This window comes from Fusarium odoratissimum (assembly GCF_000260195.1).
Source record: "Fusarium odoratissimum NRRL 54006 unplaced genomic scaffold supercont1.11, whole genome shotgun sequence".
In the NCBI taxonomy this organism is placed as follows: Eukaryota; Fungi; Ascomycota; class Sordariomycetes; order Hypocreales; family Nectriaceae; genus Fusarium; species Fusarium odoratissimum.
In genome coordinates, this window is record NW_022158697.1 from 777,688 (window position 1) to 794,654 (window position 16,967).

At 48.2% G+C, this 16,967-nt stretch overlaps 4 protein-coding genes across 5 annotated transcripts; 2 read left to right on the plus strand and 2 right to left on the minus strand.

Annotated features, from left to right (window-relative positions):
* Window positions 1-3,398: 3,398 nt before the first annotated feature.
* FOIG_07730 (uncharacterized protein) lies at window positions 3,399-7,533 on the plus strand. Of its 2 annotated transcripts, XM_031207392.1 has the most exons (4): window positions 3,399-3,824; window positions 3,877-4,183; window positions 4,273-4,341; window positions 4,396-7,533. In XM_031207392.1, the coding sequence occupies exons 2-4, from the start codon at window positions 3,923-3,925 to the stop codon at window positions 4,804-4,806; spliced, it is 741 nt and encodes a 246-aa protein (XP_031062925.1). In that variant the 5' UTR covers window positions 3,399-3,824; window positions 3,877-3,922; the 3' UTR covers window positions 4,807-7,533. The 2 variants fall into 2 exon arrangements, with proteins under 2 accessions (XP_031062925.1, XP_031062926.1); XM_031207393.1 differs by having other exon boundaries at window positions 3,824-4,183.
* Window positions 3,614-7,433, minus strand: FOIG_07731 (uncharacterized protein). Its single transcript, XM_031207394.1, has 2 exons — window positions 4,341-7,433; window positions 3,614-4,175 (listed from the first exon to the last, which is right to left on the minus strand). The coding sequence occupies exon 1, from the start codon at window positions 7,151-7,153 to the stop codon at window positions 5,183-5,185; it is 1,971 nt and encodes a 656-aa protein (XP_031062927.1). The 5' UTR covers window positions 7,154-7,433; the 3' UTR covers window positions 3,614-4,175; window positions 4,341-5,182.
* A 983-nt stretch (window positions 7,534-8,516) lies between the features above and the next one.
* FOIG_07732 (uncharacterized protein) lies at window positions 8,517-12,533 on the plus strand. The gene is made up of 2 exons (XM_031207395.1): window positions 8,517-10,331; window positions 10,404-12,533. Exons 1-2 carry the CDS (start codon window positions 8,693-8,695, stop codon window positions 12,362-12,364), a joined length of 3,600 nt encoding a protein of 1,199 aa, XP_031062928.1. The 5' UTR covers window positions 8,517-8,692; the 3' UTR covers window positions 12,365-12,533.
* An 82-nt stretch (window positions 12,534-12,615) lies between these two features.
* Window positions 12,616-16,021, minus strand: FOIG_07733 (ribose-phosphate pyrophosphokinase). Its single transcript, XM_031207396.1, has 2 exons — window positions 13,886-16,021; window positions 12,616-13,828 (listed from the first exon to the last, which is right to left on the minus strand). Exons 1-2 carry the CDS (start codon window positions 14,831-14,833, stop codon window positions 13,448-13,450), a joined length of 1,329 nt encoding a protein of 442 aa, XP_031062929.1. The 5' UTR covers window positions 14,834-16,021; the 3' UTR covers window positions 12,616-13,447.
* Window positions 16,022-16,967: the final 946 nt, after the last annotated feature.

Consider the following 16,967-nt stretch of genomic DNA (forward strand, 5'->3'; position numbering starts at 1 on the left):
CTCGTCGGAGTCGCTGGAGTTACCCTCTTCGATAATAAGGGATAATGATGGACTGATCACGAGAGGGGTGCGGATGATGTCTTCTGCTTAAAATTAGATTTCAAGTTCATGTTCTGGGGGTAAAAAAGAGACTGGAACGTACCTAATTCTCTGTCTTCCAAGACCTTGGAGACGAGTTTGCGAGAAATCTCTTTTCGGGGAGGCCTGTGACGTAGACGCAACAATTCACGAGCAGTGTAGACAATGTGTCTCATCTTGGAAGGGCCCAAGTAAAAAGACAACAATCAGCTGCGATGAAAGAACCCAGTTAGCAAAATTCCAAGTATTTCTTTGGGAAGCCAATGCCAAATCTCCCTGTATCAAAATGGAGAGTTGTTGACGAGAACCAGGAGCAAGCAAGCCAAGATATTGTCGTTAAATAAAAAGGCTGAACCGACCATGATGAGAAGCCAGGGGCGATCTACCAAGTGCAGTAGCTAGGAGACTTTACAGTGTACTGGATTCTGGGGCAGCCCAAAAAGCGATGCTATCCCGCCAGTGCAAACGGACCGGCAGCGAAAAGGTCGACACAAGGGTAGAAAAAGGAGGAAGCTCCAACTTACTTGATATGTACTGACAGCTAAAAAGCAAACAGTAGATGATACAAACTGAACAGTGCCCTTTGTTTCTAGGCGTATAACTTGAATGGCAATGTCTTGATGTGAATGCCAGATAGTGAACGTTTTCTGACAAAGACTGACAATGAGAGCAACAGCGTGTGGTCGTGAGCGAAGGCAAGGGTCGAATACTCGGTGAAGTGAACGAGGATGATGGAAGTGAAAGGTTGATGATCGTAATTGTTTCAAAGATCAAAGTGTTAAGGCTTGGTAGGCAGGTCGAAGTGAGGGAGGTAGGTGCAGAGGGAAGTCACTGGTTTTGGGAAGGGCCCCCTTCCACTCTCCGAGGAGAGGAGCACCCCAACAGTGAAATGATACAGAAGCCGCGATCAAGTTACCTCGCGGTGTGTTCTTTCGGTGAGCGGTATCTATTCACAATGAACGGTTAGAAAATTCACAGGAAAGAAGAGTGAGGAGAGAAGGAAAGGAAAGGAGTCAACGAGCACGCCTGACACTCAGGTGAAAGCGAAGGCAAGAGCACGATAACTACTCCAAACTCGAATGAGGATAATAAAGAGGTGGGAAAATGAAAGAGAAAGAAGGGTAAAAGGACGCGAAGCTATTCTGAAAAGAAAATAATGCCAAGGGAATACTCACATCGAGGGTGGGGGAGTAGAGAGGAGGGAAATGGCCACAAAGGCAAAGATGAGATGAGGATTAGTGAATTAAAGCTCACAGTATAAGCTTAAAGTCTCTTCTTGAATGGCCTTTGAGAATGCTTTGCTTTGTGCCAGGAGATGATATCCCTGGGGGAGAAACAGAGCATACTGTGAAGAACTCGAGCTGATCATAGGAGAGACTGCAGGGGGAACATCTACACACTTCAGATACCACAATCGGTAACCTAATGTCACATTTACTTAGTTGAGGTGATGGATAGAAGACTGGTTGCTTTAATTGTAATAATAGGTTCCTCTCAATACAATGCAATACATCAATAAGTCAGGGGGCACTGGCGTTTGCACGAGAACTCCTTCACCCACTCCCTGGCTTGCAAACACTTGAGTGATCTCCGCGTTTGAAGACACAAGATTATTCTCCGTGCGAACCATTTGCATGGATGAGAGATGGGAGAGACGAATTAGGCATATTTGTTGAAACTTGAGTATTAGTGCATGCCTTGTGATACGTCTGGACTCAAGCACAATGCGAACTGGAGACCGCTTTTTACACGATGAGTTTCTATGAACACGATCATAACTCAGTGTTAAACTCACAATAGTTAAAGCATGCGTTTTTTGAAAGCTGTGAATGGCTTCGTCCTGCGAAACTGTTGTCGTTATCAGGGAGTGCCTCTCAACCATCCTGAAAAGGAGAGGTTGAAACAAAAGTACTGTTAAAGGATGTGTACTTTGCAATCATCGCGAAGAACTCACTTTTAGAGAGGTTTCTTCGAACCACCTCAATAAAATGTTGGAATATTGGTGTTGCTCTTTTTCATCCTCACTTGCACGGGACCAAAGGTGGTGGTGTAATTCACTGGACACTTGCAGAAGGGTTCACGCACCGAAGGGAGAACCGTCTCGAGGTTGGTGGGAAGATGCTCAATAATTTCCTCCCAGACTTCTCGTTTACTAGACTCAATGATAATGTATTCGTTTTAAAGTGGTACTATTGTGATATTGTGTAAGGGAGAGTTGAATATGTGTAAGTGAGGGGTAACTTGGAAGCGTTTGTATCAATAATGTAATTCAAAGAAACAATAGAAACAGTGATATTAAAATGAAGAAAACACAGTATTGGACCCTGTTGATCCAGTGTTTGGTTTCAAGATATCAATGCATTGAAGAGAACCCTACTTATCTGGTGACAAAATGGCCCAGTCGTTGGAACATAATTATTCTTGTCGCCTGCACTGAAGCCTTATTAACGCTGGCCTAGAGACTGTATCGCTTGGTGAATAGACATTCAATGCTAATGAATTGCACACATGGACTCACCAAATGATGACAGAACTTCATTATTTCTCGAAGCTGATTCTTTCTATGTTTGTTTGACCGTTGATGCCTATGAACTTGGCGTATGCCTTTGTCCCTTCAATAAAAAACCTGGCCGACGCAGCGCTTCAAGGTAGGACATGAAGCCTCAATTGCGTCCTTTTCTAAGTAGACATGCACCACTAACATTTGCGGGTTTATTGATTACATGCCTCGATAATACCAGAGTTGTATGACTGTTGTGAAACACCTCATGGGAAGATGAGATGAGGCGTACCTCGGCTTAAAGGACGGAGATGCCGGCCCACCTCTTCGGCCCGCCGCAGCCATGACCACGGCTCATGAGACCTCATGCAATGTCAGCTGTCATGCCGAGCTATAGAGAGATGGTCCACAAGATATATTCCTTTGTCTTATGGACAAGATGCCCAAGACTATTGACACCGATTAATATAGGCTCAATTACCTTTTACGCATTCCTCATGATAAGCATATTTTATCCTATTAGCTATCATGAGCTGCTGTGTTACCCCTCCATCTTGTGATTGTCAGCCAATGTACCCCTCCACACCAATATCCCACCATCGCAAAGTAGCTTCAACCCCACGGGCCAGGAACAGCCAATCCCCTGGGTCTAGATTCGTTACTGCTCTTGTCACATCACTAATTCTGTGACACATTCATTGCTGATAGGTCACCCCTGGCCAAGGTCTCATGCCATGCTGGCGGTACCAGCGGATAATAACTTTCCGGGATATAAGGTGCCTTCGCTATAGTTACAGCTCTAGGTATAGACAAAGAATGAAACAAGATGCTGCCGGTACTCCGGATCTTAGTCCTCCTCGGCCCCATCACTTTACCCCGCCACTACCAAGACACAAGCGTGAAATATCCAGAGACCAACCAACTTGAGGTATGCGTACCTATGTCTTCGCGGGGCGGGTCAAACAGGGTCCAGGCATATGAATTGCTTCGGTACTGCGGAGGCTCCAAGCTAAGCAATTCGCCAACACGAGCTACTGTACGTATGCGGGCGTATTAGCTGTGGGCAGATTATTGAGAAACTAAATAAGAATGCTTGTATTTCCTCGTGCTCTCGTTCTCGTTTGTACCTTTGTATTCAATTGATCGAAATTCATCTTTCAGAAGCTATAGCTCCACTTAGACCGAGGTCTCACCAACGCTGCCGATCTCTGACACCGTCCTAAAACGACATCATATAACTTCGATTGTAAGTCCTGTCAAAAATATCCTTCAATTCTCATTCTAACTCATACCTTCAGAGATCGAACTCATATTCAAGCCTTACCCGCTACCAAACCATCAACAATGGCTCCTCTCACTCCCCACTGGCACCAGCCCTCTCACCCCGCCATCCAAGAAGTCGTCATCGTGAACCCCGAGGAATTCACCACCAAGAGCATCTCGCGCGTTTCCCTCCCACCGTTTGCTGTCTTTGCAAAGTTCGATTTCCCTCCCTGCACGCCCGCCAGCGAACCGACCTACGCTACCGTTCAGACCGGCCGCGACACTCATCTCAACTTGAACAGTGACTTGCTGTACATTAACCATTCTTGCGAACCTACTCTCGTTAGTTGACCTACTTGAAGGAGAAGCCCCAGATGTTGAAATGCCCCCGTCCTTCAGAAAGGGACAATTTGATTAACGCGAGGGTATAGCTCTTTGATGTAGGAAACTTGAACATTCTCGTTGGACCCAAGGGTCTCAAGGTTGGCGATGAGCTTACAGTTCGTTATTCTCACCCCTCAAATCTCATGCCCAATAACTCATGAGACGTCTAGTTCTTCTATCCCTCCACCGAATGGCACATGGCCCAGCCCTTCGACTGCCTCTGCGGCACCCCTTCTTGCCGCGGCCGCATCTCTGGTGCGCGCGACATGACCCAAGCCCAGCTCGACGGTATCTGGCTCAACGGTCACATCATCCAGCTCCGCGCCGAGCAGCTCGCCCGCTCCGAGGATCCCACTGCCAACGCCCTCCGCGACGCCGTTGTCCACGCCGAGAAAGTCCTTGAATCGGCTCGTCTTGCTCTTCGTTCTTACGCGAGCAACGCGCACGCTCAGAACGGAAATGGTACTTTTCCTTCCAAGTACACCAACGGAACTCTTGGAAAGGCAGCTGTGTTGGAGCATCGCGGCCCGACCTCTCGTGAGCTGAGCGGTGAGATGGGTGGTGATACTGTCCGCGCTTAGAGGCCAGGGCTTTTGATGGCGGCGACTGGAAGATGTTGCTGCTGTTGAAGAACCCACTGGTATCAGATATGTAGGTAGTTAGTTCACAAACACATTCGTTTTATGATTGACGTGCTGAGTCTCGTTTCGCGGCGACGGTGAAAGCTTCGTTATTGAATTCATGAGTGACTCTCCTAATCTGCCGAAGTCTCTGGTCATCTCCACTCCAGTCAAACGACAAGCCTCCCTATTCAGTATCCCGTCAAGACACCACTGCTCAATTGTCATTATCATAATCCCATTATATATACGCCCAAAAACGCCCAGGACCAGTCGCCGCAAACCAAAAATGTTGTCGAGAAGTTGTGTGGTGTCGAATTGCGAGGATGGCCATCCTTCACTCTCGCTCTTTCGAATCCTTCCAACGACTCCAAGCATTACGTCCCTTTTCAGAGCCAGCACCGCCGCTATACTTGGATTCTTGCTTCTCCCACTCAATCCGTTCCATGCTGCGACGTGCAAGGAAAGCGCGCGCGAACTTCCAGGCTTCTGTGTCTGCCAAGTTCCAAGCTTCGAGCGATGCCCGTAGTCGAGTGTCAACGGTCGATTTCTTGAAGGCAACAATCTTCTTGGCGTGCTCCAGAAGGGCCTTTTCTTTGGCCTGCATTTCTTTTGGTGTGAGTTCTTTCCCCTTCGGCGTATCCTCTGGTCGAGGTTGAGGCTTTTCAGGCCTTGTGTCGCCATCAGCCTTCGCGGCACGCTCCGCCTTTGCTGGTTTATCAGCCTTGACCTTTCCTGGCATGGGCCCTTGCTCAATTTTGCCGCTCATAGCCATATATGTCTCTCCCAAGCCCTTGGGAATGCGGAATCCAAAGTACCACTCCAGATCTGGGGGAATATCAGCTTCAGCCGACAGCCACAGTGCATGAGTCGGGGCGTGTTCATCGGCCACAGCCTGTTTGAAGTGCATGATTCGGGAATTGCTGGAGACCTTGGAGCCCAAGAGTCCTTTTGTGATAGTCTCAAGCCAAGGGTCTCGAGGTGCCTCTTTCCGGATCCAACTAACGTCCACCCTCTCCTTGAGGCTTGTCAAAGTCGCAAGTGTCCAAGGATGAGGGACTGTCCCAATTGCAAACGCACCGCTCGTATTCTGATACTGCTCAGGAGTAGTGACCTTCATAGATGTGGTGCCAGCGGCACAGTGTGCGCAGCTTGAAATGCCAGGAGGGCATGATGACGGGATGGGGTTGTCTGGGCAGAAGGCTAGGGAGTCGGCAAGCTTCAAGGCCGGGGTGACCATTTCGGTAGTGTGCTCAGGAAAGGGCTTGAGGACCTCGATACCCTCGGGGAAGCTACTCTGCCATACAGCGTGAAGATGGGCGTTGATAAGCCGATTGAGAGCTCCTAATCCTCTTGCCCTTCCATTAGTGATACTGTCATGGACCTTGGGGTATTGCTTTTTGATGATCTCTGGGCTATAATGCACCAGTGCAGTTTGTGCTTTGTCGACCTTGAAGTCATTCTTTGTTGATGCATCAATAACACTTTTAGCAGCTTTCAGTGTGGGCGAGTCCATCACTCTCCGGATCGTCTTTGTGACTTCTTCCTTGGGACCTACAAAGAGTGCACTTTCGAGACCTTTCCACCTGGTCATGGCAGGATATTTTCCCCTTCGGAGGAAAACCAAGAGAGGATCCTCAGTGTGCGCAATTGGAAGCAGTGTATAATCCACCAGCATGCCAGTTCCCATAGATTGCCAAGCGAGCCATCTCATGAGGTCGGCTTTTAGTTCGGGCTGAACCTCAAGCCGTTGAAGTTCCTGGTACATCGGATTTCCAGTCGCCTCAGACGATCCCAAAATGGTTGGTCGGAAACCTTGAGCCCACCAAGCGCGACGCCACGTTAGAAGAAGATCGCTGTCGGCATCTTTTTCTTCCCTCGATTTCTTAACCGTTGCATCGTAGTAGCAATAAATGAATGGGCGATCCTGGAGCGGGGGAAGCAGTGCTCTATCCTCGTCAAGGGTAAGCGAGCTGGAGAATGGCACAGATAACCACTTCCAATCAGCCCACCAAGAAGTACCTTGGTATGAATCTTGTGCTCGAGTCGGTGGTGGATGGGCAGGGCCACGAAACGGATTCAGCTCTGTCACGCCTTTCTTGAGCGAGTGACGGATGCCATCGACAGAAGTCTTGATCTTGCTAGAAGCGTCTGCTTTTGCGGCATCTTCGGCAACATCGGTTTGGGCGGCATTTGGAGACAGTAGGGTCAAGGTTGAATAGGCGAAGACAATGAGAACGAGAACGAGATAGGTCAAACGACGAGACACGAAGCGGCGTTGTCTGCCGTAAAAGATGTTTATCGCCATTGGGTCAATTGGAAAATGAGACAGCCGGTTATCACGGATGAATCTGGTGGGATGCGTTTGCTGTTGATGTACGATGAAACGAAGGGCAGCGAACTTGAATTGGTCGAGACGCGCCAATTCTCAAGGTCAAAGAAGCATTTCGATGATACTATAGGAAGCGAGAGGACACAACATGCACATGCGACTGTGTAGAGGATGAAGTAGAGTAGACTTGTTTGTTGTCGCAAATGAGGGAGGGGAAGAGGAGGTCAAATACGAGAATTGCTGACAGAGGCAGCAGCCCATCCCAGCTACTAAGGTACTGAGGTGTGATCCCTTTATGGCAGGGGCTGGCAAGGGTCCATAGGTGAGACGAGCGAGAGTCACGCGATAAGACATGGCACAGTCTAATCAATAGTACCAATGGATTAGCGAAGGCGTCAAGATTTGATTGCCAATCGATCTGCATAAATACATTTCCGTAGATTTGTGTACTTGTTCAAGATTGTATAACCATTCACTTGGAGACAAAGTCACCAAAGTTACCAAAGTCATCCACCAAGGTCGTCACCTAAACCAAGACCTGGAGCTTGAGTGGATACAGGTATTTCGGTGAAAGAATACTCCTGGAATAGAACTCCAACTATTCTTAACCCTTACTTCTTGGTAAGCAAAAATGCCTTACAGCCTATCGTCGTTAGACTGTCAGGGACTCTTGTCGTCTTTGTCGAGGTTGAATCCTCAAGGTACCTACCTCTATCTCTGCCTTTTGTTCGAAGAGCTTGATCAAGCTGGAGTGGGTTCTAGTCGGACCCACCAAAGCTTTAGCTCTCCACTCTCGTAAGTCAAGGATCAAAGAAAGGCGAACGTGAAGTAACAAGGAGAAATGGCCGAGAGACACTTCTTGCAAATGCGAGTTCGCCTTACTCACATAAATTCACGCAGAATTGTGTGATATCATCACAGTCTCCAAGCTATGATCCTTTGTGAGTACCTCTTATCTGCCAACATAGTTCAAAGCCATTGCCATAAATGTCCGCTTCTCCAGACGTCATTGGTAGGGCTGAGCAGGGGGGATTCTTAGCTACCTGTCTAAACTAGGCCCAGGTCCATATAATTGATCAATGGATATTAATATCATCCTCCAGTATCAAACGATGTGAGCGTTCATATAAAGACGGGAATGAAATTAAGTAAATTTATCCAACAAACGCTCTTCGTATCACTACTAACTTATGATGTGGCCAATCCTTTGAGCAGCAGAATGGCCTTTCTTTCATTGACCCTATCCCTTTAGAGTCTTTGAATGACTAAGGTGGCAGTGACAGTGGCAGGCAGCAACAGCCCTATTACCATTTCTCTTTCACGCTCTCGAGTTGAGGTACTTGCGGGACACAGACTTTCAATCACAGTCAGCTATGACTGGAACATTCAATAAACAAACTTTGCCAGAACCTGTCAAATTTCGGCACAAGGTCAACTGTTCTATTCCCCAAAATTTCTGAATCTTCCCTCTTCATCTTCCCATCTCCCCCCCTTCAACAACAATAGAGAGGGGCCATGGGTCTCAGGCAATTCAATCTCGACCTCAGGGTCGCGATAGAAGCTCTTGATAGCTTCTCTAATGTATCAAATCTGCGCAAAGGCGATTCTGATGGAGAGATCGCTTTCACTTATACGCCTGAAGCAGAACACGAAGCCGAACTACCCCCCATCGATGTTCAAGCCCTATCAAAAGATGCAGACTCGTACCCAAACCACCCGGGCTTTATGATCTTCACTTCCTCAGAAACACCAACAGACCTAGAGAAGTGGCTGGAAGAGACCTCTAGCTTGACCGATGGCACTACTATCGCGGATGCCGTCACATTGATTTCTAGCATGTTAGCTACAAAGCTGAGCATTCCCAATCAGTCAACTTCACAGGCACCGCCCTATTACGGCGAAGAATCAGATGTTGATTTACTCTCCGATGACGAAGACTCCTTCTTTGAAACCGAGTTCGATGAGATAGACATTGACCCGTTACTACCTGGCGAATCTGCCTCAGAGAACGCCACTGAAGCCGATGATCCAGAATCAATGGCACGTCTGAAGCGTCACTTGCGAGAAGCCAAACAAAAGGGGTTCTGCATCTCCATCCCGCCTGAAGAAATACGCCGGTCGTCTTTCGGTCTCTTCTCGCTCTCTATTCGAGTATGCAAGCTTGGGATCCCTGAAGAAGCCTTGGAAGCTTGGGGTCTTGGGCCGATCGAATACATTGTCATGCTTTGCAAGCTACCATCAACTTATCCTCATGTGTTGGACTTCCAGCATCTTCCTCCCGACCAAACCCGAATGCACTTCAGAGTCGGCAAATGCAGCAGCCCGCGGCCAAGTTATAAATCCATGAGGCAGATGTTTGCAGGAGTGGACGATCCAGCAATGCCAATACACAGAGACGAAGAGAGCACGGGTTCCTTTATTCCCCTCTATATGTCGTTGTCACTCGACGCACTTCTCAACCGTTTATTTCCAACCCTTTTACGGCTGCGACGATCAGCAGGGATATCATGGGATGAGGCACGAGAACTGGAATACAATTTGAGCCTACGTCGCCATTCTAGAGACATGTCAGATCACGCTCAAGATATGATTGTCTGTCAGGACCGAGACTCATCTGATGATTGGTTCGAACCTGAGTTCCTTCGGCATGACTACCTATCGAGGAATGCAGGCGAGATTAACATTGTTCTTATTGCGATGCAATTTGGCCTCCAGAGATTGATCAAATGCACCAAGTACTGTCTGGTTTGCCATCGAAGAGCAAAAGGAGGGTTTGAGGCTGTAAAACCTTTCGTTTGTGAGAATGAGCTTTGTCTCTACCAGTATTTGTCCCTTGGTTTTGGCCAGAGCATCGAACACGAGATTATCAACAATCCATACGTGGTCGACCTTCTTGTGAGCTTCTTCTATGCTGCTGTCACCCGTTCCCGTCTCCGCGAGTTTCCCAGAGGACTAGGTCTCAAGTGTCCCTCGTTAGCATTCACAGCGAGCGCTTCTACCCCGGTCAATGCTGATGCTTATTTCAAAACTGGCGTGTTGAGGTTTGAATCCAAAGACCTTACTACATGCAGAACTATCAAGGCGGGCCATTGGTTACTGCTTTTCGTCCCTGGAGCCAACACGCTGGATTCGCAGACACCAGTCATGAGAACATGTAAGTGAAACCTTAAGCATGCAAAACCTTGTCAAGTATCGGCTTGGACAAGAAGGCTAATAAAGTATGTAGATCGCGAGAAACATATCTGCTGTGTAGAATCTTGCATCGATACCGACTTTACGTTCAAGGTCATGCATACGTTCACGAGTCTTGACAATATAGGACAGGAAACCCCAGAGAATTCTGTGAATCAGGTTACCCAACCTACCCCAGGTGGTGTAAAAGTATTGATTTACAAGTATGGACAAGACATCGACGAACTCGAGGATAATGTCCGTGATGAAGCACTTAACTTCATGACCAGTTGCATCCCACCTGTGCAAACAATGAGACAATACCTAACAGAGGTACCCGGGCGCCGGCTATCTTCCTGGACAGGAATGGAAGGATCAACACTCCGTCTGCTGAACTGGATCGTTTCCTCGAATAGGTCACATATTGTACAGGATAGCCCAGTTCCTGGGGCTTCTGCAACAGAGGAACAAACACAGAATGGCAGCCTTGTTGGCGGCATGAACAACCACTGGATGCAGTTTCGTTTTGCACAGGGCTCTCCTGAAAAGGAGCTCATTTTTTTCAATGAGCTGCAGAAAATACCGAGATCTCGAATCGATAGAAGCTACCAAACACTTTTCGCGTGGCATGGAAGCCCTCTTTCCAACTGGCATAGTATCATTCGAACCGGCCTTGACTTTTCGAACACGCTTCATGGGCGTGCCTATGGCAACGGCGTTTATTTGGCAAGAAACTTCGAGACTAGTCGCGGATATTCCAACCGTGATACGCTGAAAGGATGGCCAAGCTCAGCATTGAAGGTCGCGAGTGCCATCAGCATGTGTGAGATCGTCAATAATCCATCTCAATTTGTGTCGACGGATCCATTTTTTGTCGTCAACAGGATCGATTGGATACAATGCCGCTATCTCTTTCTTGAAGTCCAAGCACTTCAACCAGAATCCGCAGTCCCCCTATCCTCTGAAGGATTATTTCCTGATAGGGTGCAGGATGAGGATTATATCGAACAAGACCCTGCTTATCAATTAACTTATGGACGGCAGCAACGAATTCATATCCCTCTATCAGTCATACCAAAGTCTCGTCGACGTGCATTCGGGCAAGGCCAGCAGAATGGCACGGGTTCATCCATAGACCATCCTATCGTTCTCGATGATTCGGATTCAAACGGAAGCCCTAATCTCAACGATTCAAGCTCTTTGGAAAGCCCTGAAACAAGTGACGATATCGATGTTCTACTAGCCTCGGATGATGAAGGTGATGACCTCCAGTTCGTAGGAACACGAAAAAGACGGCGGACGTCTACAGACTCGGGTCTGGGTGAAACACAACAAGGACCTGACGATGTAACACCATTTCAACCAGGTCAGCTTGATATTGATTCTCTGCCTAAACTCGCCGAACCTACGTGGGCATCATCATCACCAGCTGCTCTACGAGCACTCAACAGCCAGATCAAAGACCTACAAAGGACCCAGTCCAAAACCAACCTGGCCACGCTGGGATGGTACATCGACTTTGACAAGCTGGATAACCTCTTCCATTGGTTCGTCGAGCTTCACAGTTTCGACTCGGACCTACCACTTGCCAAAGACATGGCCAGCCATGGATGCTCGAGTATCGTGCTCGAGCTTCGATTTGGTGCTTCTTTTCCAATCTCGCCGCCTTTCGTTCGTGTGATACGACCTCGCTTTCTACCTTTTGCTCAAGGAGGTGGAGGTCATGTCACAATTGGCGGCGCTATATGCTCAGAGCTGCTCACAAACTCAGGTTGGTCCCCGGCTCTTTCACTGGAAAAGGTGTTCCTTGAAGTCAGAATGAGTCTCTGCGAAAGGGACCCTCCAGCTCGTCTCGAAAGAGTCCATGGTTATCGCGGTAATAGAAGTTCGGGGAACATGGACTACAGTATGTTCGAGGCTGTGGATGCGTACCGACGAGCGGCTGTGTCCCATGGATGGCAGATCCCGTCCGATCTTCAGATGTTGCAATCCATGAGTAATATTACGGAGACGTAGTGGCATCAACAAATTGGGGACCCTTTTCTGACAGATATAAAGAATATGTGCCCGCCTTGTCACGAATTACGAGTTATGAGTACTCTTGTTTTTCCAATAGGGGAGTTAGCTGAGAACCAGACTCGGGACATCCAGTAAGTAGATCATAGGTAGTAATAAAAACCTTTCTACTATGATATTTCTCTTCACAACTATACTTGCTCACTTGACTGGTGATGGAACTATCTAGTTTTCGTCTTACGATCGACATTCCGGAACAGCATGAAGTGGCATATTTAACATTTTTTTTTATATTTATTTCTTGAACTTTTTGACAGCATCGCCATTTGCAAGGCTAACTGAACCGCCGACCTAGTCTCCCGTCACAGCACAGCAACTAGGCCAGCACCTGTCTACTTTTGGTTGATCCAAATGTCTACGTTTTGATTTTACTTCTATGCATTTGCAGGACTAGGATGAGAGAACCGAATCTCCGAGAAATGTCCTTTGGTTTATATCTCCAAGCATACCACTCTTTTTCCAACCTCGAAAGGTAAGAAATACAGGTATTACCCCAAGACAGATGTTTAGGAAAGATTGTGTAGAGCAAAGAGAAGAATTAGGTCCCAGGAAAGGAGAACACGATAGTCCAGGCTAAGGAATAGGTGAAATTGTGCAGCATAGCAGAAAGCAAGTTAACCCGTGCCCCAACCCGCGCTGCAGTCGTTCAACCAAATCCCTCCCTCCCATAATCTTCGTTGCACACTGTCGTGTGCCGGTCCAAGTACCTTATCGATGTTGTTTGATGAGTGTAAATGGGAAATTTTTAGAGAAAAAGAAACGCCAGCAAACCAAATCTGGCGGACGGCGAATGCAGTATGATGCAGAAGCTCCCCGGTAAACTCCAAAACGAAAATATCCCGTATCATTTCAGCGCGTCGCAACTCGGGATAAACTTTGCGACATCCGTGGCAGAGGGATATGTCCCGTGAAAACACGGGTACCCAGTAATCTCGACGTGGTGCTATTCATGAGGAAACGAGCCCTCATATGATTTGAGTAGATGAAATCCTGTTGACAAACCGTAAGTGCGCTTCCAGCACTCTAGTTGTGCTGGAAAAGGACGCTGATAGACTCGCCGTGATGAACACGACGGATAGCCTCAGCAAAAACGGCCGAGATATCGAGTACCTCAAGCTTAGGGCAAAGACGACGATGCTCGTTTTGAGGAACAGAGTTGGTTACAAGCATCTTGTCAATGGCAGAAGCATTGATGCGAGCGATAGCGTCGCCACTGAAGACACCGTGGGTGACGAGGGCATAGACTTGAGTAGCGCCCTCCTTCTTCAGAAGCTTCGCAGCACGCGTGATCGTGTTACCAGTATCGACAATGTCGTCAACTAGAATGCAGATGCGGTTTGACACATCTCCAACTAGCATCATACTGGCGTTACGATGCTCGGTAAATCGAATGGGCCGTCGCTCCTTTGTAGCAAGACATGAGTTTTCAAAAGCAGCAAAATCAGAATTCTGTGGTATTACCTTGTGAATCAGAGCAAAGTCAGTCTTGAGACTGTCCGCAATCAAAGTAGCTCGCTTTGCACCTCCAGCATCGGGAGACACAATGACAGCGGTGTGGTGATTAGGAATTTGAGATTGGATGTAGTTCTGGAGTAGCGCCTTTCCGTACAGGTTATCGACAGGAATGTCGAAGAAGCCCTGATACTGAGGATCGTGCAAGTCCATCGTGATAATATGATCGGCACCGGCGCAGGTGAGCAAGTCGGCAACGAGAGTACCAGCCTGAGCGATCCACTGCTTGTAACCAGGCTTAGGCTGGAAAGCAGAGATGTTGGACTGGTTCTCATAGTCGTGGGTGGTGTAGGCATTCCTCTGGGAAGAGGTCGAGTTCTCTGCGTGGTGTCCACGGGCCTCAGAGGTGCTGCTCGAGATGGTGTCCGAGCGACGAGGAGTGCTGAAGACGCCATTATTGCCGTTAGCACCATTTGTCGCGCCCTCGTTTGCGAGAGCTGTTTTCGAGAGCTTCTCGGTCAAGTTGTTGACACCATTGGGCAGGCCAGCTGACTTGGGGCCACCTGGACGAGGCGTGGGAGGAACACTCTCAAATGTGTAGTCTTTGGAAGCACCAGAGATCTGCGACAAAGGTGCGCCGGCTTTGTTATAGGGCCAGTCGGGTTGTCGCGAATAAGGGAAGAGTGGGACAACGGCGGTGACTCGTTTCGCAGAGCCAGTCTTGCAGGCTGAGATCATGATACAGAGATCGATGAGGTTGTCGTTTACATTGCCGGAGCCAGATTGTATGATGTAGACATCTTTGCCGCGAACTGAGTCCTTGATTTCGCAACGGCTCTCGCCGCCAGAGAATTTTCCAAGAATGCGATTGCTTGCCGGAACACCCAGAATTTGGCAGACATTTTCTGTGAGTTGCGGGTGGGAGTTGCCTCCCAGAACAACAATATTGCGCACCATGGTGAAGGTGAAGTTGTGTCGGTTTGTGGTAGAGGTGAAGGTTGCTGTCGGCTAGAAGAGCAAAAAGTTTTGATGCGGCGAAGGACGGAAGCGGAAAACGGATGTGGAGGGGCCCCGAATCGGAGGGGTGAGTACGTAGTTTTTTTTTTTTTTGCCCTCTGAGGGGGAAAACGAGACCGAGTCAAGAGCTTCTAAGCGGTGGAATGGAGTTTCGACTGCTGTTGATGAGACAAAGCAGAGATGGAGAAGACCTGAGACAATCCGAAACAGATCGGAGTAAGACTGGAGCCAGTCGAGATCGAAATTGAGGCTGGGTTGAAAGGTTGCAAGTTTAAACTGTGTTGACGTCCTATTGTGAATTTTTTTTAAACTCGGCCTCTGTCAATGGCAGCCCCGGGTTCTTGGAGCGCAGCAACGGCAGTGTGTGGGGTGGGGAGCTTGTGGATTTAGCGGAGGTGTGATTGGAAATAGGTCGTTCAAGTGTCGAACCGTGCTGCAAGAGTTGGCTAGCCTGGCCTGGCCTGGCAAGCAAGCAGTGTCCGGTACGGCACGGTAATGCAATGCGAAGCCGTGAACGCTGTAGCCGATGCTATTGTTGACGGAATTGGGGAATTTGGATGGCTGCGTCCAGATACCGTTTTGGCGGACCAACAGGGATTCAGGGCCGAAGTTGACGCACAGGAGAGTCGGACAGGGCCCAACCGACGTCACTGTGCTGTGCTGGAGCAGGCGGCTCAGGCTCAGTGTTCAGTGCTCAGAAGCCGGATGACAGGGCAGGGATCTCCAAGTAAACAGACGGTCTGCCGGTGTCGGAGGCAGTGTGATTTTTCGAGCAGACAAGATTTACTATGAGGCGCTCGACAGTGGAGGTAGCCGGAAATTGTCTCCAAAGAGAAGATGTTGACGAAGGGAGACTCCCAGAAGAACAAAAGCCAAGCGACAATCGACGAAATAATAGTCGAGGATGGCGCGCGATGGTCGTAACGACACGGGCAGTCCCCGGGTGGAGGAGTGGAGATGATGGGGAGTGGAAGAAGATCACAGACCCATTGTGTGAGATGTTGAATGCTTTTGTAGGTAGTGAACAAATATAACCTTTGTGGAAGAGGGTCAAGTTGGACAGGCTGAGTTTATGGTCAAATCAGAAAGTATCCGTTGTGCTCATTGTCAAAGTTGAGCTTGTAAATGGATGATTTATTAGAGCCTGTACATGAGGTGATCGGGGGAACCCTCCAGCAACCAAAAAGATGATGACATGGCGGCACCCGCCAAGTTGACATTTCCACAAGGTAAACTTACTAAAAAATACTAAGACACAACTGACGCCTGGTACTTTCCGATTTAGACATATCTGATACTTTGCGATATCCCATTCTTTACTTACAGTATGGATTATATCAAGTTCTTAGCTTGACAAAGCTATGTTGTGTTGCATATCGGATTTTCTTCTAATAACTCTCGAAGATAATTAACCTGAAACTCGAAGAGCCAGAGGTACCTATACATGGCTGACTTGTACCCACCCCCGCCAATTCTCATGTATCCAGGGTACTCTACGGAGAGTCAGGGCATCTGGAACTCTCCCGTTCCGCCATTTAAGAACCCCCGTGGTCATCGATTTATGAGAGATAAAAAGAGACTGAAAGTATTTCCAAGCAGGGATAGCGGTTGCATACCGCCATATCATAATCCGAACATCCCGTTCTGTTCTTTTTGGTATTGTATTCTCTGCAGTTGTAGAGGAAAACTCGGTCCTCCCGCCAAACAACTTTCTCCGTAACGCCGTGAATAAGGTGCCGATAAACTCTTTTGCTTGAACTGTACGACATTGGATGCTCAGCCTGGCAGGGGTTGTCAGTCATTTGATCTGTACCACCCCAAATCATTAGGTGTTTGTTCTCAGAAGAACAGCCCAGAAACTATTCTCTTAACATGGCGCTTTACGAGACCAAAAGAAATCACTACTGCTTGAGGTACTTGGCTGTTCTCCCATGTCCAAATTTCACGACGAGGTACAAACAAACATAACCATTGTCTCAGCCTGGAACTTATCGAGGCTTCTAGCTTCCTGTTCTTCTGATGTGGCCGGCATCGGTCAACCTTTGTTCTGGAACAGTGGCTTGCATGCATGCCT

Coding starts and splice junctions, on each gene's coding strand:
- FOIG_07732 (XM_031207395.1), top strand. CDS start 8,693: ATGGGTCTCAGGCAATTCAATCTCGACCTCAGGGTCGCGATAGAAGCT. Junction 10,332..10,403: donor GACACCAGTCATGAGAACAT/GTAAGTGAAACC, acceptor TAAAGTATGTAG/ATCGCGAGAAACATATCTGC.
- FOIG_07730 (XM_031207392.1), top strand. CDS start 3,923: ATGGCTCCTCTCACTCCCCACTGGCACCAGCCCTCTCACCCCGCCATC. Junction 4,184..4,272: donor ATTCTTGCGAACCTACTCTC/GTTAGTTGACCT, acceptor GCGAGGGTATAG/CTCTTTGATGTAGGAAACTT. Junction 4,342..4,395: donor AGGTTGGCGATGAGCTTACA/GTTCGTTATTCT, acceptor TGAGACGTCTAG/TTCTTCTATCCCTCCACCGA.
- FOIG_07731 (XM_031207394.1), bottom strand. CDS start 7,153: ATGGCGATAAACATCTTTTACGGCAGACAACGCCGCTTCGTGTCTCGT.
- FOIG_07733 (XM_031207396.1), bottom strand. CDS start 14,833: ATGGTGCGCAATATTGTTGTTCTGGGAGGCAACTCCCACCCGCAACTC. Junction 13,829..13,885: donor ACTTTGCTCTGATTCACAAG/GTAATACCACAG, acceptor CTTGCTACAAAG/GAGCGACGGCCCATTCGATT.